This window comes from Mycteria americana, chromosome 1 (assembly GCF_035582795.1).
Source record: "Mycteria americana isolate JAX WOST 10 ecotype Jacksonville Zoo and Gardens chromosome 1, USCA_MyAme_1.0, whole genome shotgun sequence".
Taxonomy (NCBI): Eukaryota; Metazoa; Chordata; class Aves; order Ciconiiformes; family Ciconiidae; genus Mycteria; species Mycteria americana.
The window spans coordinates 195,488,665-195,510,489 of NC_134365.1; the positions used below are offsets into that span (position 1 = coordinate 195,488,665).

At 39.8% G+C, this 21,825-nt stretch overlaps 1 protein-coding gene across 3 annotated transcripts; it reads left to right on the forward strand.

Annotated features, from left to right (window-relative positions):
- The first annotated feature begins 2,832 nt into the window (after positions 1-2,832).
- Positions 2,833-21,538, forward strand: SPART (spartin). 3 transcript variants are annotated; one of them, XM_075490744.1, is made up of 10 exons: positions 2,845-2,932; positions 4,393-4,501; positions 8,617-9,449; positions 10,618-10,815; positions 11,824-11,928; positions 13,680-13,809; positions 14,592-14,786; positions 15,770-15,928; positions 16,007-16,097; positions 19,289-21,536. In XM_075490744.1, the coding sequence occupies exons 3-10, from the start codon at positions 8,619-8,621 to the stop codon at positions 19,482-19,484; spliced, it is 1,905 nt and encodes a 634-aa protein (XP_075346859.1). In that variant the 5' UTR covers positions 2,845-2,932; positions 4,393-4,501; positions 8,617-8,618; the 3' UTR covers positions 19,485-21,536. The 3 variants fall into 3 exon arrangements, with proteins under 3 accessions (XP_075346869.1, XP_075346859.1, XP_075346877.1); XM_075490754.1 differs by lacking the exon at positions 4,393-4,501 and having other exon boundaries at positions 2,833-2,932; positions 19,289-21,538; XM_075490762.1 differs by lacking the exon at positions 11,824-11,928 and having other exon boundaries at positions 19,289-21,531.
- The last annotated feature ends 287 nt before the right edge of the window (positions 21,539-21,825 follow it).

Consider the following 21,825-nt stretch of genomic DNA (forward strand, 5'->3'; position numbering starts at 1 on the left):
CAATCTTGACGTCACCGATGAGCTCACTTGCATTGGTGACCAGCAGGTCCAGTATCGCATCCCCTTGGCTAGGGGTGTCTATTACCTGGGTTAAGAAGTTATCCTCGATGCACTCCAGGAGTCTCCAGGATTGCCTACAGCTCGCCGTGCTACTTTTCCAGCAGATGTTGGGGTGGTTGAAGTCCCCCAGTAGGACAAGAGCTTGCAAGCATGAAGCCTCCTGTAGCTGGAGGAAGAAGGCTTCATCAACTAGGGTTTATATACATTCACAGCGGATACAAGCTGCCCTGTGAGGGGGCCTGATACGGCAGAGCAGCATCTGCACGGAAGGAAACATCACAGCGAATGTGCCCATGTGTTGCTGATAGCTCAGAGCATGCAGCCAGGCAGCCTTGGTGTACATCTGTTCAGCTCATCTCTCCCTCCCTTCTGATCCGGCTGTGCCCTTCACCAACTTCTAGGCCTAGGAAGGCCTGCTTCCACAAAACAATGTTGGTAAAAGGCATTATTTAGCCCTGTTTCCAGAAAATGCTGAACTACTGAAAATACTGACTGATAAAAATGATATAGCTGTTTCTCTTTAGGAGGCATCCTCTCAACGGATCTATATAAACTACTTGCAGTTTCTGCTCTTAGAAATAAGAAATAAAAAAATAATCTATCATCACCTCATCACTTACATCTTCTTAAGACTGACCTGTGTTTCAGCATTCTTCAGATGGTTTATTTAATCTATTTCTACATTCTGATTAAACCACGTATTTAAGAAGGAACCAAACTGAAGTAGAAGAGCTCTGAGATGAAGAATTGTGTGTTGTTCCTACTCCTCTCTAGGAATCCGCTTAAGGCCACTGTTTGGATTGTTGTGGGTTTGGGGGTTTTCTCTGTTTAAGGACAAGACCAGCATATATTTCATAGAATCACAGAAAAATTTAGGCTTGAAGGGATCGCTGAAAGTAATCTAGTCCAACCCCCTGCTCAAAGCATAGCCAACTCTGAAGCTACACCAAGTTGCTCAGGGTCTTGTCCAGTTGGGTTCTGAACACTCCGGGGACGGAGATTGCACAGCCTCCCTGGGCAAACCATGACCACTGTCTGGCCACCTGCATGGTTAAAAAAAATAAATTAAAAAGTTCTTCTACTGACTTGCAGCACTGCTTGAAAAGAGAGTGTCACTTTCCATCGTAAAACTGTTTTTTAGTTCCTTGTAAGTCTTGCATGTATCCACATAACATAATTTGGTGTCATCTAGTTACCTGAGCCCAACCTATCATCTGTTTAAACCAATGTTTAGGGCCCTCTCCACCAGCCCAAACCACATATGTCAACCTCATCCATCTGCACGCTACTTCGTGTACAAACGTCACCCTCGTCATTGTTTGAAGAGAGGAACTCTCCCTGATTTGTGGACGGCTTGTGTCTCCTCCAGGTTGTTCTCTGTTTCCTGTCAGTAGGGAAAGGAGTGAAGAGCGGGCAAGTGAGAAGTTGGGAACACAGAATTCCTAGATAAATGTTGTGCTAGAAACTACCATGTGTGACGAATTTCCAGAAACACTTCAGAGCTAAACGAAGCTTAGAGGCAAACCCATCTTCCAGGACTGTGCTGGACAGGGCTGCCACTACGTAAACATGATGTTTACTATAAGTTTACTATAAGTTTCTTACTATAAGTCTGTGGTCCCAAGAGTGTTAAAGGTTGACTCACAATCAGCATACACATGACAGTACCTGAGAAAGCAAGTTAACAGCCCCAACAGGGCTGGCACTCAGCAAGTTCTGGAAGAGCTAGCTCAGGTAAAGAACCGTGCACCGTGGAATGCACCTTTCCTAGATGTAACGTCGCTAGAAATTTTCTATGCGAAAGTCAAGCTGCAGAAGATTTTTAGAAGTGATTATGAAAGTGGCAAATAAATAATATATTGCCAGATTATATTCAGAAATTCTAACAGGTGTTTCACTGAGAAGTTGAAGTTTCACTGAGAACACGAGTGTTTGTGTCCTAAGGCAAGTGCGGGAAATTTAGTGAGACCATTTTTCTTTTCACACCACCAGTGCACAAATGCAGCTCGTCCTTCCCACAGCTACGAAGCTGTACTGGGGCAGGCAGCCAGCTCCACCTTCCCCTTTCCCAGCTCTGGAGATGAGCCTCACCTTGAGACAGCCACCTCTGCAAACATGGCATCTCTCCGAGCAGAGAAGTCGGTCATTTTGTCACAATTAAAGTGACAGTCAAAATGAAATTTGAAACGTGACATAGGAGACTTTGAAGCTTCAGAATGACAGCTTTTAGGCCTTGTTTTTCCATTTTTGAATATTGATTTCAATTACCTAACTGGAAGCTCTGGTTAGAGCAAGATTTCCTGGCATTGTTGCCAGTGCCGGCTATGAACCCCGCTCCCAGACGCCAGGAATCGCCAGTTTCACCGCCTCCCGCCCCCAGGCTCTGCCGACACACCGGCCGGGCCCAGTGCCGCCGCCGCCGCTGCTGCCGGGGTGGGGGAGCGGCAGGAGAGCATGTCCTCCTTTTCCCTGACAGGAGATCAAGTCGGGGGAAGGCACACATCACAGCCAATACGTATGAAACACCTTTTATTAATTAAACAGTGGTTAGGAAGAGAATCAAGCTCTTAGAACTATGCACAGCGTCCCCAGCGCGCCCCTGCCGCCTGCGGCACCGCTTCTCCTCACGCCTCCCGACCCCAGCCCCGCAGCCGCCCCTGCCCAGGGTCTCTCCCTCTGGCTCCGCCTTCCCGCCCCGCCGCGGAGCCACCGCCCCCCGCCAGAGCGGCGCTGCCTCCGCCCTGCCCCGCCCCCGCGCGCACCCCCCAACGGACGCGCGGTGACGCCACAGGCGCGTGCCGGCGGTCCCGCCCGCTGCCGCCTGACCCGGGAGGTGTGGCGGGGCTCGGCTCGGCGAGCGGGGCCTGGCTCGGTGAGCGCGGCCGCGGGGCCCGGCTCTCCCGGGCTGGAGGGGTCTCCGTGCGGGGCCGGGGGGCGCGGCCCCTCCCGGCGGGCTGCGGTGAGGCGGCTTGTTCGCCCGGGACGGGGCGGGGCGGGCACCTTAGCGCGGTCGCCGCCGCCTCGGCTGCCCCCGGGCAGTCGCGGGCGGCGTCCCGAAGCGAAGGCGGCGCTCCGGTCAGCGCGGGGCGGGGGTAGCTGCGTGAGCGGCGGGGAGCCGGGACGCGGGCCTGGGTAGGGCCTGGCGGGTGGGGGCAGGCGCCCGGGTGGCTCGTGTCCTCTCGCTGCAGAGAAGCCTGGGCCCGGCTAGCAGGTGCGGAGCCCCGCGTCTGCGCGGTGCGGTCCGGCCGGCTCGGCTGGAGCGGGGCATCCCACTCCCCTGCGCGGCAGGGCGAGGCCTGGTCAGAGCTGGTGGGCGGGGGGTGAAGGTGCCGCCTCGCAACGCGAGCTCTGCTGCCCGGGAGAGCAGCGGGAGGGGTGGAGCGGGGTGTGACTAGGCCAGGTTAAAGTAGCCGTGACAATCATTTTTTTAGTGTCTCCTTACGGATCTGAGAGGTTATTTGTCAAAATACTTCGGAAAACTGCTCCTTGTATTTTGTCTTTTTTAAAAGATTCACGTCAGACAGTTTGGGCTTGAGTTGTTTGTATACGGAAAAATCTGTTGGCGGTGATGGGAAACTGGCAGGCACACTGCTAATGAAAAAGTATTAAATAGTTATCTTGCGTAGCCCTAAATGTTCCGTGATGCTGTTAGAATCTTGGGCCGCAGAATGGTAGATAGCGACCATGTCTTTGTACTTCAGTGCTGTGAAGAATGTAAGCGCTGGACAGCACAGCTGCATGATGAAGGGAATTATCTGCTCTACTGGTTTTTCAGTTTACTTTTTAAACAAGTGCCAAGTAGGCACTCAAAGCCTAAAAGCTCTGCATGGAGAGCATGTGATGGAAATACAGACCAAGGAGTCAGGAAGGAGGTCCATTTATTTGGACAAAAAAAGGCTTGAGACAGCAGTAGTACCGAGAGGAGGAAAATCAGACATGCTGGCGGGGTGAATGTAGGTGCTGGGATACCGGCCTGAGAAGATGGCATAGGTTGAAATGTCAGAAGATGGGAGTTTACTGAAGTCTTCAGTAATTTTGAGAGAGTAACAATTACCATGCTAGATCAGATCACTGACTTTATCTGTTGTCTGGTCTTTGATATTATCTAGCCTTAGGTGCTTAAAAATTAGCAGTAGGCCACCACTTAATGAAAAATTTAAGGGCTACTTTAAACAAACTAATATAAGTAAAGTAAAAGCAAAAAAAAGTAAAATTATCAGCTAGTGCCTGGGTTGTATTAGTTTAAATCCTTTATAACATTTGTTTTAATTCAGTTTGTTCTCTAAGTTCTTGAAAGTTACTAATACTTTCTTAATTGCTCTTTCCCCACAGAAATAAGGCTTAATTCTGTCCGTATGGTAGTTCTTCATCCTCTTCATCTTTGAAATCAGTGGCTGATAGAAAAACAGTTGACATAGAGGAAGAGCTCTTGGATTAAGGGGTTTGTTTTGGTTTTGCTTTTTCTTCCCCTACACCTCCCATGTTTCAAAACCAGTGATTTTGAAAGAGTGTCCTACCTCTGCCAGTCAGGATATTTAATCCTCTTAATAAGCTTTAGGCTTCATGTTTACTTTCTGGCAGTAAGATCCACCACTGAGCTGTATTTTTTTAATATACATTACTTTTTAATGAAGTGGGGTTTGCTGCCTCAGAGGTCAGCCAGATAGTTGAGATGTTAGCTTACAATATCAAATTGAACTCAAGTTTCCCTGTTGTACTGTAGCCTCCCTTGGTTGAGTCACTTAAAGCCAAGGAGTATATCTGTACTGATAAATTAAAAAGGGCCATGGAATGAGCTCAAGCACTGGATTGATCTGTGATTATCTACAGTGCCCGTTAGCTCTTAGCTCTGTTTTGGACCAGCTTTCTCCAAGACAAGTTCCTCTAAATCTTATTTAGTACTAAGTAGTACAGATCTGGGCCAATCTGTACTGGCCGCAGGACCAAAGGTTGGTTTGTGGGACTCTCGTATTTAGTAATGCACACTTAAGACTCTGCATTGTACAGAAGTGGATTACAGATAAATATTAAAACATGCAGGACACTTAAATACTATATTAAGATCACACACCGAAAATAGTAATGACTGAGGATCTTCCTTGCATATGATCGGATTGCTACTTTAATGTTCTGTTCCAGAGAATATTTCTTCTTGTGTTGTGAGGGAACAATCCAGTTGGCTTATTTACTTTATACCATCCATTATTTTGTATTAATTTTAATAAATTAATAGGAATGAATTAAACTTAGCTCTTCAGGCTGACTTTTAGTTATCTTGTGTTAAACTTAAAACCTACTGTGAATTCCTTCTTCCATTTCCAAGTGCTTTGCCACCCAAATGCATAGTTTGGTGGTAACTATACTGTACATATACTGCAAACTTGGGATGTTTCAAACAATCAGAGATGAGTTATAACACTCCCACTCTTCTGAATTGCTGAGCCAGCTTTTGTATCTCCACCATGCACTAGTGCTGTGTATACACTGATCGTGCTGACATCTGTTTTCTTACAGACCTTTTTTAGTGTTAATAAAGGCTGAGCTTTAGCAAGAACAGTGGTGTTGACAGTATGACAAGCATACAGTAAATAGTAAATTAATTCACTATTAAGTTGAAATGTAGCTATGACTTTAGGATTTTACTTGATGTCTCTTCTTGTTACATACTAACAATCACTAGCAAAAGAATTACTTAAAATCTGTAAAGTATCTTTGCTTTAGCCTCCCTCAGCAAAAACAAATCAAAAACCACGGGGCAAAGTAGACTATTGCAGTTGGTACTGCAATTGCAAGAGGTACTGCAATTGTGTTCACACAAATTAATTGTTTACTTAAAGCCTTAAGAAGGGACTTGTTACAGAATTGGATTCTAAAATCCAAGTTTTTAGTGCCAATCAGGCACTAAAAATGTCGAAACACTAAATTTTGCTCATAAAGAAGTAAACTGATGTTAGGTTAAACTCTGTCTTCCTCAGTCTTCTAAACATTTTCTGTGTGTTTTGGAAACCTACAATAATTTTTAAATCAGAGTTCCTTACTGCTAAATTTTCACCTTTATACCCCTCTTACAAGGAAAAAAGGATTTTTCATTAGTAAATACAAGTGCTGACACAGATGATGTGGTTTGGGAGTCCCTAGGTTTTTTTGCTAGCTAGTAATTTGACTATGCATATCTTAAATGGTTAATGTCTAGATCATAAAATATATGACATGGTTAAGTATAATCTTTCATGTAAGGCTCCAGCTATATTCACAAACTTGTTAAGAGTTCTTTCCAATTACTTTCATTCTAATTGCTTGCTGTTGTGCTTTTCAGAAGCACGCTTATAACTTCTAAACTTGATGTCCTTGGTGGTTATTAAATATACGCTTATTCTTACGCCAGTGTTGTTCTTCAGCTTAAATCAAAGATGTTGAGCCTACTGGCAGCAGGTGACTGCAGTCAACAAGAAAAATCTCCTCCACCCCAAGATTTGTTTTTCTGCTACATGATGGGGAATTGGCAGCGAGCCTGGTGGCTTGAGTCGCTGGTGACCTGCTCCATGTGGGCTGCCTGCTCAAGCCATCCCTGTCATATTCCTAGCTATGTGTCTGTCATTGGACTGAAATCACACATCTCATCTTTTGCATGAAATTGGATTCTGTCACATTGTAAAAATACAGATGCGTTTCAGGTTACGTGGCACTACTGTCATGTGACTGCCAATGCACCAGTCACGTGAGTACTATCTGCGTTTTGGTCATAAAGGATCTAGGAGTAGAGCACGGCATTTGATCTTTGCCTCTTTAAAATCTGTTCATGACCTGCACTACCTAAGTTGCTCTGTTTGTGTTGGACTAGAGGAAGGATATTTTCCAGATTACTTAAATATATACATATATTTATTTATTTTTTTTACTTTATTGATAGTTGGACTAAAACAAAAAGAGACATTAAATAAACTTGGATGTAGGTACTATTTCAGGATTTTAATAAAAGTTTGGATTTCAGTAGTTCTTTTTTTCTTTCCTGATTTACTTTCTTCTTTTCATCCAGTTTATTTATAGAGACTAATCCAATCTCTTAGCCTTTGGTTTATTGGCTTAGTAAGCCAAACATACCTCTGTCTGGGGAAAAGTAATAGATTCACCAGAAAATTTCAGTAGCCTTCTGCATGCTTCTTCTTGTTTTGGTGCAGCTTTCTTGAATGTGGCTCAGCGTTGTGTGAGGTCTCACCAGTGCTTTATACAGTGGCAGTAATGCTTCTGTATGTGTAATGGAAGTATTTTTCTTTTCACACTTTGGATTTTACTTACCCCCATGTTTTCTGTAGCTTGCTATCATTGTGATTGACAGATGTCTCTAGATTTTTCTCCTTTCTTCCATCCAGCGTACAGCACAGAATAATTGTTTTTCTTAAAAATGCATGCTCTTTCATTTTTAAATAGTATCCCATTTTTGTTGTCCATGATCATGACTCTGATTTTTCTGAATTGACAATGCCTCTCAACACTGTCAGCAAAAAACCTCACTGGAATTTTTTTACATTGTGTGTTGTAAACACTATCTTAGTCCAAGAATGACTGGTATTTGCTGCATTTGGCCAAGACTGAAAATGTGCAGTCAGTTAAGAGTGATTTTTTTTTTTTTTTTTTTTTACACATTTTAAAAGTTCAAATAAACCTATTGGATTCTTTTCTGCTCTTCAGTTGTTTGAAATGTATATGAGGCTGTTTGAGGAACACATTCCAAAATAGAAATAGAACCTGCAACCTTTTGTACATAGTGGTATTTCAGGTTTTTGTCACCTGGGGAGCAAGGAAGGGAAAACGCCAGTTGTCTTTCTCACTTCATAAACACTGTAAAGAAATTAAGTAATTCCCTGTTTTCATTTTGTAAGGCATAGCTTTAACTGTTCAAAGTATTTCTTCCCAGTTCTGTGTCTGTCTTGAAGTCTATCAAGATTTGTTTAAGTCTGTTGAGTCTGTCAAGGTTTGTTTAAATCTGTTGAGTGCTTTCCCTTAAATCATTTGAATAAAAATGTACTGAGTTTATAAGTTCAGCCCTTATTTAAATAGACAAAATGTTAACTGAGTTTTTTAATACCCTAGAGATTTTTTTTTAAATATTATCAAAAGTAAAGTTAGATTTTTCTTTTTTTTTTTTTTTTTTTACTCCACCATTTACTACTGATCTTAATACTTTTTAAGATGGAAAGTTTAATATCAGGCCTACCTGTATCCTTCTGATGCTTAACGTTTAAGAAATACATGTCTGTGATGTAACCAGATGTGATGGTTATAGAGTTAAATTCCTTGCTGACTTGGAATCATATATTCTAACTCTCAAGGTTAATAGGAGATAACTGTAACATACCAGGCACTGTACCAACCAACTAGATAGCTTTCTGCTAATACACAGAGTATAGTTACTGTTCTATACTTCAGTAACTATACTGAAGTATAGTTCTATACTTCAGTCTTCTAATTGGTGTCAATTAGCAGACATTTTATTCTAAGGTAGACTTTGTTTGGCTTCATCTGTGAATACTGCTACTAATCAATTCCAATTTGCAGTAATGGAACAACTACAGGATCCAGTTATGCAAGAAGATGCAAATATTAAAGCTATTAATGAAGAGTACAGGAAAGCCTTTATTTTTATCAATAAAGGACTGAATACAGATGAACTGGGTCAGAAGGAAGAGGCAAGAAATTATTATAAGCAAGGACTTGACCACTTGCTCCGAGGAGTTAGCATTCCATCGCAGGGTCCTGCATGTGTAGGGTCCCAGTGGGAGTCTGCCAGGCAAATGCAACAGAAGATGAGGGAGACCCTTCAAAACGTTCATGCTCGACTCGGCATTCTAGAACAAAACACCCCACCCGTACAAGCAAGTCCTGCTGCGATGGATGCCCCTGCTGGGGTGCCCAAGTTGTACCCATCCATTCCTTCCAAAGAAAAGCCAGAAAGACCCCCAGCCCCTAATTCTCTGTTTGTACCAAGTCACCCACCTGCAGCAGATGGAAGTGTTGCAACTGTGAGCCAGGGGCAAATTCCAGCTATGAGTCCAGCATCTGCAAAACCTCTTTGTCTGCCAAATGAAGCACCTCCTGCCTATACGCCTCAAGCTACCAATGGCCATTTTACTGTGTCTTATGGCACAGACTCTGGGGAGTTTTCTTCTGTAGGTGAGGACTACTACAGTAAGTGTACTCAGCCACCTCCCCTTGAAAACCTGGGAGTGGATGCAGATGAGCTGATCTTGATTCCCCAAGGAGTACAAATATTCTTTGTGACTCCTGATGGCCAGGTTAGTGCTCCTTCATATCCTGGATATCTACGCATTGTGAAGTTCTTGGATACAGATAGTGAGACAGCCCAGAATCGTCCACCTGCATTTCTTCAGGTAACTGGAAAATAATTTTCTCCTTTAATTAAATTTCAAGAACTGACATAAAAGGCAATCTTCTTAAGTTCTTGCTCTTCTGAGCCTAAATCTCTGTATGATAATACGAAGGATGTTATAGCTGTTGGAGAAATGGTTTTCTGCAAATAGACTCTTTTATGACTTCTTCTGTGAAAATGACCTGTGTCTTCCCAAGGTTGTCAAGTGCTGACTGTTCTGGTGAATTCTGTTTTCTAAAGGAGTTGACTTAACATGTCTTCATAAAATTAACTTCCCTTTCCTCACATAGAGAAGACATGTTGATTCACCTCTTATAAGATGTCAGTGTAAAATTGGATTACGTGCTACCCACTTCAGTCTCAACTAGTGACAAGGTATTGCAGTTAGGACAGCTGATAATTTGGAATTTGAGGGCCCATGTTAATCCAGACTCTGAACTACAAATAAAAAAAATTGAATTTTTTATTGTTTGGATTTTTGGATTTTTTTAATTTTATTATTTGGATTCTTGGATCCATTATTTGGATTTTTTTCAGTCCATGCATGCTTCATGTGGGTATGTTCTGCAACGTATGTAATGTTTCTGGTCTGGTTTCTGACTTTGGATCTCCTTGTTGCTACTAAGATTGGCTGTTGGAAGTCTCATCAGTGAAGGGGAAACTTGGAGGAACAAGCAAAAACTGCTCCCTAGTTTTGGGTCTGCTGGTTCACCTCCACCTGTGTTAGCAGTCTTCAACAGTCAGCCAGTGACAGCCATATGTTCTCTTTATCCTATCATATAAACCTGTCCTGAGATCTACAGGAAGTTACAGGCACTGTGAATCCTCACTTGTTTGGCAGTGCTTTTCATCTGCTTCTACACCTGGGCCTCAAGGCTAGACCTCAGTTAAGAGGCTACCAGCCTGAATTATAGTCCTGTGAAAACTAGTATTTTCTGTATTTTAGACTGTCAGAACTAATCAAGAATGATATTTCCACAGTCATGTGGGTTTTTTGTTTTGGGGTTTTTTCTTTTTCTTTTTTTTTTTTCAAGATGGCATAAGGGTTTTTCATTTTTTTTTTCATAAACTTTACAGAAAATCAAGTTTGTGGTGCTTATTAGTACTTTCTGCCTATCTTTCTTTTTAAAAAATTTCCTTTAATTCCTTTATGTACTTGTCTTTTGTAGGTTTGTGACTGGTTGTATCCTCTAATGTGTAACCAGTCTCCTGTTCTGTGCTGTAATACTGGAGTCTACATGTTCCCTGACACGATGTCCCAGATACCAGGGTCCTATGTGGGAGTAGTGCTGTCTTCAGAACTTCCAGCAGCTGACAGAGAGCTCTTTGAGGATCTCTTAAAACAGATGTCTGACCTTCGAATCCAGGTAAATTCCTGGGCTGCCTTTTTTAAGCCAATAAGGAAAGGTGGAAACGATCAATACATTGCCCTATTTACATTTAGTTGTGTAAAACTGCAAAGTTCTGTGTCTTGCTTGGTGAGCTTACCAGTGAGAAATAGATAAAGTAGCCAAGATTAAGCAACCTAGTAATGAAACTGTAGGCTCTCTGAGATGGGAGGACAGAAATTTTAAAATACTAAATTGTAAGCATAGAGGGGAATTGGAGACTGTTTTGTATATTTTCTCTATTTTTCCAAAAGAGAATATAGGACCCAAAATGAAAACTTCTGTACAGGGTGAACCACATTTTTTCCTCTGTGTGTGCACACGCTCTCTGTGTAGTTTTGATGATACCATTCTTGGAATGTGCCCAAATGTGTTTACAGTTCAAAAATATTAAGCTGCTTCCGAGAAGACCTGTGAAAATAGTCTGTACCTTTAAAATCTCCCTTCAAATAGGATCTCAAAATAGATAAATCTGGCACCTTATTGCAGTAAGATATTAACAGATAGAGAAAATAGAAAAAAACCCATAGTGTAACAAAGATGCAGTAAGATACAGTGACTGGAAACAAGGTGAAAAGTATGACTGTAAGAGCACTGGAGCACCATTTCAGGAAGAATGCTAATCAATAACTACTTAAAAGCTCATAGCAAGGTTATATCTTTTCATGAAAGATAGAATGTTGTTGAATCACCAAGACTTGCATGCAGTGATGATGGACTGGTTTGCAGCATGCCATGTGGGCAGACTTCCGTTATGTTATAAATCCTGTTGAGTTCAGCAGGGAATTTTGCTAGCACAGGGGGCCACTAATTTTTACTTCAAAGGAAAAAGTACTACAGAATTATGCGATGTTTCAGTGCAGGACTTACTGGATAAAATTCTGTAATCTTTCCTGTGTAGAAGTAGTTCAAATTGGATACCTCATTAGTTCCTTGTTGTCCTAAAATTCCATGTTTTTGTTAATGTTCCCTGATACGATGTCACAGGTGCCAGGATCCCATGAGAGAGTAGGGTTATCTTCAGAGCTCCCAGCAACTGAGAGAGCGCATTTTGAAGATAAATTTAAACAGATGTCTGGCCACAAAGTCCAGGTAAATTCCAGGATAGTGGTTCCAAAATTTTATAGTGGGGAAAAAAAAAAGTCACTGAAATACATGTTAGAACTGCTGAGATTCCAGACTTGGTTGAAAGCAGCAATGTATGCTGTGCCCTGTGTTTTTTTTTTTTTGTTGTTGTTGGTTAAGAGCTGGTTCAATTACTGCAGGCTACCGCGTTTTGCAAATCGGTAGCAGATTTCTGGAGTTTTAAAAACTTTGTGATAGAGCACAAATATTTCAAAGCCTAGTGTGATGGCCATTTAATGTATCTGTTTTATATAGTACTCATGAGGATCTAATTAACAAGTATATTTAATGTATTTATAGTATGGAGTCACCTGTCTTATTAGAGAACCCATTTCTGATCCTTAGCAAGGTCCTTAGAAGTCTCGTTGAATGTTTTTCTACATAGTGATCCAAACTGTGGTGTAACTAAATTAATCTAGAGCATACTTTGGGGTTTTTTTATTGGGTTTTTTGGTAGGTTTTTTTTTTTTTAGTTATAGCTGTGTATTAAGGTAATTTCTCCTGCCCAGCCCCCAGAGTATTTTGGTCACATGCTAAAGACATTTCTTAAACATGAGATTTTGCACTGCTGTCAAGAAGTAATTGATGATATAGTACAAGTCAGTGATACATTGTTAACCTAGCAACTTTCCAAGACTTAATCTACTCTTTTCTGTTAATGTTTTTGTTTTGTTTTACTGCAACAGCCATCTTTGTGCAATACCCTATTTTTATTTCCAGTAAATATGTCAGAGGAATCTAAGAATTCCATGCAATATCAAATACTATTCTATATTGTGTATTCTATTCTGTTCATAGGTTTCATCTATGAATGCTTTCATATAGACTCTTCTAGACTAAACAAAAAGGTTTTTCTTACTGTCCCTCATTAACTAGCAGTGTTTTCAATCATTGAAATGTTTTTTTACTTTTACATTGGAAAAGTCTTAAAAATAGAATCCTAACCAAAACCTAAATCTATTACAATTTTTTTGCTTTCTCTAATTAAAGTTTAATTACACATTGTCTGTGAACTGTGTAAAGTGGTGTTACGCTTTTTAGAAACACTAGCCAGACTGTGGTGGTGGTTGCTATGTTTGAATGATTAACGTCTACTCCAGAAACTCTAGTGTTTGACATGGAATCACACCGAACCTATCCACCCAACTTTAAATGGGGAGCAGTATCATGCACAGCTTGATGTGTTCCTTGGCTGTGCCAGTCTGCAAAAGCATTGACAGCATATAGAATGAATAATCTCCTTTATTTTTGAATTTGGGAGGGATGAGGAGGAAAACAACCAGAACAGCTGCATTCTTTTAGTGCAGCTGGACTGCAGTTCCCATACTGAATAACAACAGAATTAACTTCCATCTGAGAAGATAAAAATGATAGATTGACAAGTCTCTTACCTTTTTTTGCTAGTTAACTTGTACTGTAAGTTTTCCCTACTTAGTTACTTGACCATACGGCCGTGTAGGCATGCAAATCTTTTCATTGTAACTGGATGAAGAAAGTGTACAGAAAATGCTGAGCTGTCTGATAAGCTTTTTTTGAATGCATAGCACTTCTGTGCAAAAGTAATTGAATCACAAATTTCCATTGAATTTCTGTACACTTACCCAAGGAATACGTTAGCATTTTCTGATAATGGATCCGTATGATCTAAAACATGTAAAACAGAAATCCTTGTGATATATTGTGAAGCAGATTCTCAGGTGTTTACTTTCACTTGGCAGCCTTCAGAAGCCTCTAGTGATGCAATTAACTTGCCTCAGACTGTACACATCCAACCACAACCTGAAGGAGTGGAAAATCGGAAAGAGTTGCCAGAATGGAGTGAGAAAGTTGCCCATGGAATCTTGTCAGGTACCGTTGTAATAAGAGGATTGTGTTGAATATAAACCTCTGTGAGTAACATTTAAACAGTATTTTCACCTAAATGCATGTGTGCTGGTAGAAGCTGGTCAGAAGTAGTTGTTCACCAGTTCCGGTAGTAATTGTCTAAAGGATACTTTGGTGGGCTTTATAAAAACAGTGCAGAATTTAAATCCATTGCCAACAGTCTTGCTCATTGCAAATGAGTTAGGCTCCTCATCTGACAATATGTTAGGGTATTGCCCCCTGTAACTCAAACCGCTGTGACAGAACAATTTTATTCCTGTATAAGCGGTTATATTAAAGCAGGCATCTATTGTGATTTCAGCAGATAAACTTTTTTTTTTTCCTCTGAGAACCTTTGGAATATACTAATGACCACCAGCTGATTGTAATAAATATGAATCTGCTAGGAGGGCTAGAGGGCTGGGTTGTACATTTTTAGAATGTTAATAGCATTGAGATGTGCAGTTCTATCACTTCTGACCCAGCTGGGGCTTGGATATCTATTTAAAAACTGAGTATCTGTATTAAGCTGACATTTGGGTGAGGGCTGGCTGTATTAAACTTAAAGTGAATTGAAAAAACGTGGGTGGTGTAGGAGCAGAAATCACTGCAGGAATTCATGCTGGCCCATTCAGGGAAGAGTATAATTGCAGACTGTGTAATCAGGAATGTTTCTAGTCAGTGTTGCAGAGGCAGAGGAGGGAAAGCTGTAGGAATCATAGTCTATAAAATTGTACATTCTAAGAAACACAATTTTTGCCTTGAAGGTGCATCTTGGGTAAGCTGGGGCCTAATAAAAGGAGCAGAATATACTGGTAAAGCTATCCACAAAGGAGCTTCTAAACTGCGAGAACACATTCAACCAGAAGAAAAACCTCTGGAAGTCAACCCAACTGTAGCAAAGGGGCTTCATGTAGCAAAACAGGCTACTGGAGGAGCTGTGAAAGTCAGCCAATTCTTAGGTAAAAATTTCCATCTCATAGTATATTTTTGCCTTAAATAAATACTCTGTAAAATGAGAGCTGGTTTCTCAAGCCAATGAACTAGAGGAGGGACTGACCTGGTGAAATCCAGTGATCAGTAGTTTGGCCTAGTTATATCCTGTGAGGACATGCTTTAGGACTAGGATTTATTATATAGCCTTGAAGCATCTTTTTCTTTCCTAAAAGAATAGTCTGTACAGTCTTAAGTTTGGCATGTTTTTCTAAGTTTTAGACAGTTAATTCAAAATGGTGTGTCTCTCTTCTTCAGTTGATAACCATGTATTTTAAAAGCTGTACCGTCATTGGTTACTAACATATATATATTGTACCACTAGTGAATGTGTGTCTGCATGGTTTTAAATATGCACACCTGAAACAAGTCTATTAGACTACGTATAAACTTCCAGATAGAAAAGGCTGGGTGTTCAGAGGTGCTTGGTAACCCTAGCAGCTCTCAGTAACTTCATTCTGTTATTTATTTGCATTACTGTTTATATTTAGTGTCTAGTGACTCATCCAAGTTTAAAAGCAAATTGTGCTGGGTGTTATACAAATACTTTGAAGAGCTGGAATGATTGTAAGAAAGACTTCTCCAGGAGACAGGTCAGGAAATAAACACGGTTTGTTCCCTATCTGCAAGTTGGGGATAACAAAGCAATGAAAACAGTTTCTTGACATTAGTGTGACGTGTATGTATTTCTTTTAAAGGGCTTTTTAGCCATAAGACCAACCATACTTGTTTCTTAGGAATTGGAGCTGTGCAGAATCTGAAAAATAAAGTTGCTTCTCTATCAGTTGGGTACTTAAGCGTGGATTAAGGTCTGTCTTTCAAATAAGCATATTTAAATAGAAGCAACACTTAAGACTTCAGTGAAACTTACTTTTAATTAGGAGTAAGGACTTTTAAAGAAAGATGTTCTATATTCTTACTAAATAATCTGCATACTGTTGTTTCATGGTAGTGGAGGGAGTGTGTTCCATAGCAAGCTGTGTCGGAAAGGAGCTGGCTCCGCACGTGAAGAAGCATGGCAGCAAATTAGTTCCAGAATCCCTTAAGAAAGATAAAGATGGCAAATCCACTTTTGATGGTGCTCTGGTGGTAGCAGCAAGTGGAGTTCAAGGTAATAAAAATTTCTTATACTCTTTTAATTGCATACTTTTCAGTGCTATGAACTCAAATAAGCTGTTCATTTTTACAGGGTTTTCAACAGTGTGGCAAGGTTTAGAAAGTGCAGCTAAGTGCATTGCTAAAAGTGTTTCAACCGAGACTGTAAAAACCGTCAAATACAAGTAAGTTACGTTTTTATTGGTTTCATCTTCTACAACATATTGTCATTGTGTTTGAATACTGGCAAGAAAGCTTATTAAAGTGCAGGGAAGCTAACTGAAATACCTGCTTTGCTCTAATTATGCAGCACATGATAAGCTGCTAAGTGCACAGTAATGAGCATCTCCTGTAACTAAAAATACTAAATGAGTAAATGATTGTGGTAAGTGTTTTTTTAGCTCTCTTCTAGAAGTGTTACAGCTTCAGGCTATGTTACAAATACTGTTCAGATTTATATCTTTGCTCTACAGTATAATGTCATTATGGAAAAAAGTTACTGTTTTAAACCTCTCGGCTCTGATCATGAATTTATGTAAACTTAGCTAAATTTGAAGAAAAATGGAAGAACTTCAACTATCAGCAGGTCTGACTAAAGCGAGGAGGTACAAAAAAGAATATTGTGTAAGGAAATCTAAGGCATAAATAGCAATAACAGGATAGCATCGACTTGCAAAATACAGATGTTCTTAGAAAAAGATAATGGGGGAAGAGGATAGTAACATTTGGGATTAAGATGATGTTACGAAGATGATGGAAAGAACAAAGTTGAGGACATGTACTGGAAGATGCTGTGGAGAATAAGGGAATATATTGAAGTAACTGCAAAATGTATGAAATGCACACCTCAAAAAAAAAAAAGTGCAGTAGGTATAATAGAAAGTGAAGAGTAAGCAAAGGCATGCAGGTTAAATGGAATCGGTGATAAGTGTAGCAAAATAGATGTTAAAAACTATTGCTGAAAGTGCATACAGGCTACTAGCAGAGGTAACAAGGTAAACCTCAGCATACAGTATTAAGTGGATTGGCATTCAGGGTTGTGTTGTGATGCATTTCGAACAGGAGGCTAGATAGTGAAGTTCTAGTCAGTGGTGCTTTATTGCTAATGTTTGCTTTCAGTAGGAATGTCAGGAGGTATTGTACTGGTACTCCTTTCACATAAATTCACAGTAATGTTTTTGTTTTTGATATAAAAATAGGAAATATGGAGATCAGCAGTCAACAGCCACTAAGAGTGAAAAACAATAAGTAATTAAATGTTGCAGTTAATCACAATACAATTGAAAATGTTTGATATTTGATCTTTAGAATCTATCTATATAAATATACTAAAATTCTACATAATACCTCTTTTGGAAGCTGGTTTCTGTTTCAGTGACAAAGATTTCTGCCACTCAAAATACTTCAGTGAATGAGTTGAATTCCACTTAATGGAAACAAAGCTAAAGGAGCATCATCACAGTGTCTCTAAATTAACAAAAGACTCAGCTAAAACTTCAGCTGCAATACCTTCGTGGATGGAATTATAAAGAGATGCTCATCATATGTGTATGTTGATCAGAACTGGGGGAAAACATAGTTTCCAAAAGTGGTATTTCTGCCAAAGTATCATGCTACTGCCTTAGTGGGTTTTTACAATGATATAAATAACTGCGGTATCTATACCTGCCCAACTTTTTTCTTCAAAAAAAAGCCAAAACACCTTACAAATTATGCAATTGAGACAGGCAAACTGAAAAATCAATTATCAAATATTAACAAATTGTTAGCCTAACTGTATTGGATAAGATACAGTCTCACTTTAAATGAGGTTACCTATTTTACTGATGTTATATAAACTGGCTTATGATGTTCTCGAGGTGAAAATAGCTAATCAAATTGACAAATACCGCACTTTTGCTGTGAGATTAATTCTGTGATCTGCAAATCAGATGTTGGTGATTCAAGGCTGTTACTCTATCAGAGAATTAAAAACCAAACAAAAAGGCACTAATTCTTTTTATTCAGTTTCATTGTTGGTTCCAGCCATTATGCCATGGCTGCCACACTGATAATGCGATAGATTTTTGGATTCTTTGATATTCTGTGCTTCTCTCTAGCCTTATTTTGAGGTCCTCAAAGAATCTCTGGTCATAAGAAGCACAGGGACAAAGTAACTCTGGTAACTGCTGGGATTCTGATGCTGCCAGAAATACTTCCCTTTGGCCTGGTTTGTCTGATTACAGTGCTCCCTGGGGAAATGTCTGGCTGCCCAGAACAGCTGGAGTTCCTGCTCTCACTCTTGTCCTCCTTCAGTGTGCTTTCTGTCCCGGTGTAGATTGTGTACCTTTCTTAACACTTGAGTAATTGAGACTGGTGACTTGCCCCTAAAGCATAAAGAAGCTGGACCCACAGCCCAGTGGAGAGACCAGAGGTTTTATCTCTTGGTAACTTCCGTTGTATCCTCAAGATAGCTTTGTTGAGCCTTTTGGGGTTTTGTATGACTTCTCCTTTTTCCGCCCCCTCCTTCCCCTTTGCCACTGTATTGATTCCAGGTTACTTCAGATAAGTTTTCACTGCACAATAAAATTTTTTTTGTAGGGGCTTTGCTACCTCCAACATATGAGCATAGCTGTGTCAGCAATTCTCTGTACCCAGGAGACCTGTTAGTCTGTCTGGGTTAATTTGCTTGAGCACAGCAGTGCACTACCTTAGGGAGTCTGCTTTTGGGACTTGGAATTAACATGCCAGTGTGTTGCTGTTACACCAGACATAGTATCATATTATGCCATGTAGACACAGGCAAAGGTGATATAGGACAAGTACTAACCAAGCACTGTTCTGGCAGTGGTGGTACCAACTGAGAGAAAATATGCCTGAGGTGATTCCGGTCCCTTTTTCTGTAACAGGAGAGAAGGCAAGACAGTGTTTGCCCTCCCTCCTCCTCAGTGCTGCCACCCATGGTAGAGACTGAGAAGGCTTAGCAGCTGTGCGGATTTAATGGGGGATAGAGAGTATTAGGAATTTTACCTAAGAACTTAGGTGAAAAAGTACTTGGGGATTATTGCACACAACTGCCCCCCCTCTTCTTACGGTTCTATAGATAAGCCTTCTACTCTTCTCTTCAAAACTAGAGGGGAAGGAAGGAGAAAGACTGGAAGGTTTTTTGAGGAAAAAGGGCAGAAGCATATTGGTAACTTTAAAAGAGTAATCTGTCTGATAAAAGGAGCAGCCCTTACTCAAATGGCTTGGTAATTTCTAATTTTATTCTTTAGACATTCATGCTGTGTGCTTATTATTTGTTCTTGTTAATGCTTAAATTTTTGCTTTCAAAAGAATTCTAGTGAAGAGAAAAATACCAACTATGCATATCTACAAAACTGCTATCTTTCTTAAGGTATGGAGATGATGCTGGCCATGCTACAGACAACGCTATGAATTCTGCAATCAACGTTGGTGTGACAGCATTTAACATTGACAATATTGGTATCAAAGCTGTTGTAAAGAGAACTGCAAAGGAAACTGGCCATGCTGTGTTAGATGAATATAAAGTATTGGATAATGAGAAGAAGGATAAAAAAGGAAAGCAATGAAATATTTCTCAAAGCCTTACATTAGAGATGAAACTTCCTATTTAGAAGTAACTGCACTGCTAATCTGCAATTTAACACAAATCATACTCTACTTTTCAAGCAACTGTTAATTTGACATGAAAATGTGAAAGTAGGGAGCGCATTCTTAGAAGGAAAAATGAAAGTTGTCTTAACTCCTTGTTCTGTATTAAACAAGGGTTTTAAACAACTGGATCAGGGCTTTAGACGACTGGAAGGGTATGAGTTTGCAGTTAATAAACTTGTCTCTGTAAGCACTTTTTCAAAATATAATATGGAATAATTAATATAGAAATAGTATTGTGAATATTTTTGTAATGCTTTATATTTGTAAAGAAGATGGTGATACAGAACAAATAGGATTACTAATTCTGGAACAAACAGGACTACTAGTTTTGGTTTTTAACTTAAGAGTTAGTTTTAGTAAAACAGCCTTGTCTTATTTAATATGCACTAAAATAAGCTTTGTGTTTCATTGTTTTGTAGAGAATTTCCCTTTTCAGCTACCAAACAGCTAATCTTATCCAAAGTTCATGTTGGAAGAAATGAAAGATGATCCTCAGGTAACTAGGTAGTTATTCCCTTTAAAACTATTTTTTTTCCATCCAGCATATAAGCAAACCAAAGATATCAAGCATTTCTTCTAAAAGAGGGTATTTACAACTCTAGAAAAATGTATTCTCCAGTTGACTCCATAAGGAATGTACAAAGTCTTTGAAATTGAGATTTTTATGTAGAGAGGATAAGTATGTTTTTGCATAAATTTAAGTATTTTTCTGTAAAAACATTCTATAGAGGACACTAGGAACTTCTATGCATTCCGTACTTTTCAGCCAATCCAGAAAGATTCAGAGTATATATCATGGCCTCCTAATGGAAGATAATAAGTATTTGCTTCAACAAGTAGTTCTAACAGTCAGCATCTTTATTCCATTAAATTCATAGTTGCACAAGGTGCCTCTTTAAAGGGTATGATAACAAGCCCTTTTAATGAAGAGATGTGTGTGGAATAGAATAGACACTACTGTGTAGGTTTTTCATCCTGTTCCTACTGCAGTGTGAAATGACTCCATATGTAGAGCCCTTGAGATGCTTTTACACTGCTACTTATTTAACAGTTCATTATTGAGTTTTAAAGCTGCTACACATTCTAATACTGGCTGGACCTGCAGCAAACAGAACACCATCAATTTACAACTTAGCTCCATTTCATGTAATGGAGAAAATAACTATAAATGGTTGTTAGCAAATGATATTTGCATCAGATTGAAAAAATACAGTAACAACTAATAGGCGCACATTTTGTGGTAGCTACTGTAGGTGTTTACTTAGGGTGAGAAATGTGAAACAAAGGATCTAACCACTTGAAGTGTAACTTTGATTTATGGAAATAAAGATGAAATTAAAATTGGTTAATCTGTGCTTGGCCTTTTTATGATGTGAAGCTACTGTATGGATCAGTGAGTGGAAAGACTAGGACTTCTTCTGAAGTAATACAAGAACAGTGTTGGAGTATGTCAATGATAGAAACGAGCTCATCAATTAGAGCTTAAAATATTTCAAACCAGAAAGACCCGTCAAAAGTACACTACAACAATTTCTGTTACTACAGTCTGTCACTTGCCAGCAAGTGTAACCAGTTTAAGGCTACTAAAGACTTCGCACTAGAAAAAGCATTTTTGTTGTTATAAACTGTATTTACAGTAGGGATGTATGTATTTGTATCTTCTTCCTCCCTCCCATTTTGGTTTTGCATATAGCTCATGCCTTTAGTTTTATCTGTAAACCATCAGAACAACAAGTATTAAAACAATAGTTAAGATCAAAGTGTTACACTCTTCAAGAGACCAGGTTGTAGCTTACTGAGGAAAAAGAGACTTAAATGTTATCAATATCAGGCAAGCATTGTTGTCCTGTTCAACTTGCTGTTGTTCTCCTCACATGTACTCAGTCTTTCAAATTTGTCTCAAAGTAGATTAAAGCTGATTTTTTTTTTTTTAATAATGCCTACCCCATTTTACATTTTTTTAATGTGGTACATCCATGATCTTCCCTTTCACATTGTTCCAAAGTTTAGTTAATTCTCACTGCTGAAAGTATTATGCTGTTGAACTTACCCTGCTTCAACTGTCACTACTTGGGCCCTGGGCAGCAAATCCATACGCTTGTCCCCAGTTCCTCTACCATATACAACAGCCTTCACACACTTACTGCCTTATCTCAGCTCTCCTTTTTGTACACTATACACACTAAGCTTCCTAAGCCTCGTAACTTAGGTTCGTTTTCTATTCCCAGCTTGGTTTTGTTTCTCCTTCGAACACTG

Bases quoted from the DNA above. Each gene is read 5' to 3' on its own strand.
- SPART (XM_075490754.1), top strand. From the start codon at position 8,619: ATGGAACAACTACAGGATCCAGTTATGCAAGAAGATGCAAATATTAAA. The intron at 14,787-15,769 runs GTAAAAATTTCC...GTTTCATGGTAG, and splicing joins GAAAGTCAGCCAATTCTTAG to TGGAGGGAGTGTGTTCCATA. The intron at 15,929-16,006 runs GTAATAAAAATT...TCATTTTTACAG, and splicing joins AGCAGCAAGTGGAGTTCAAG to GGTTTTCAACAGTGTGGCAA.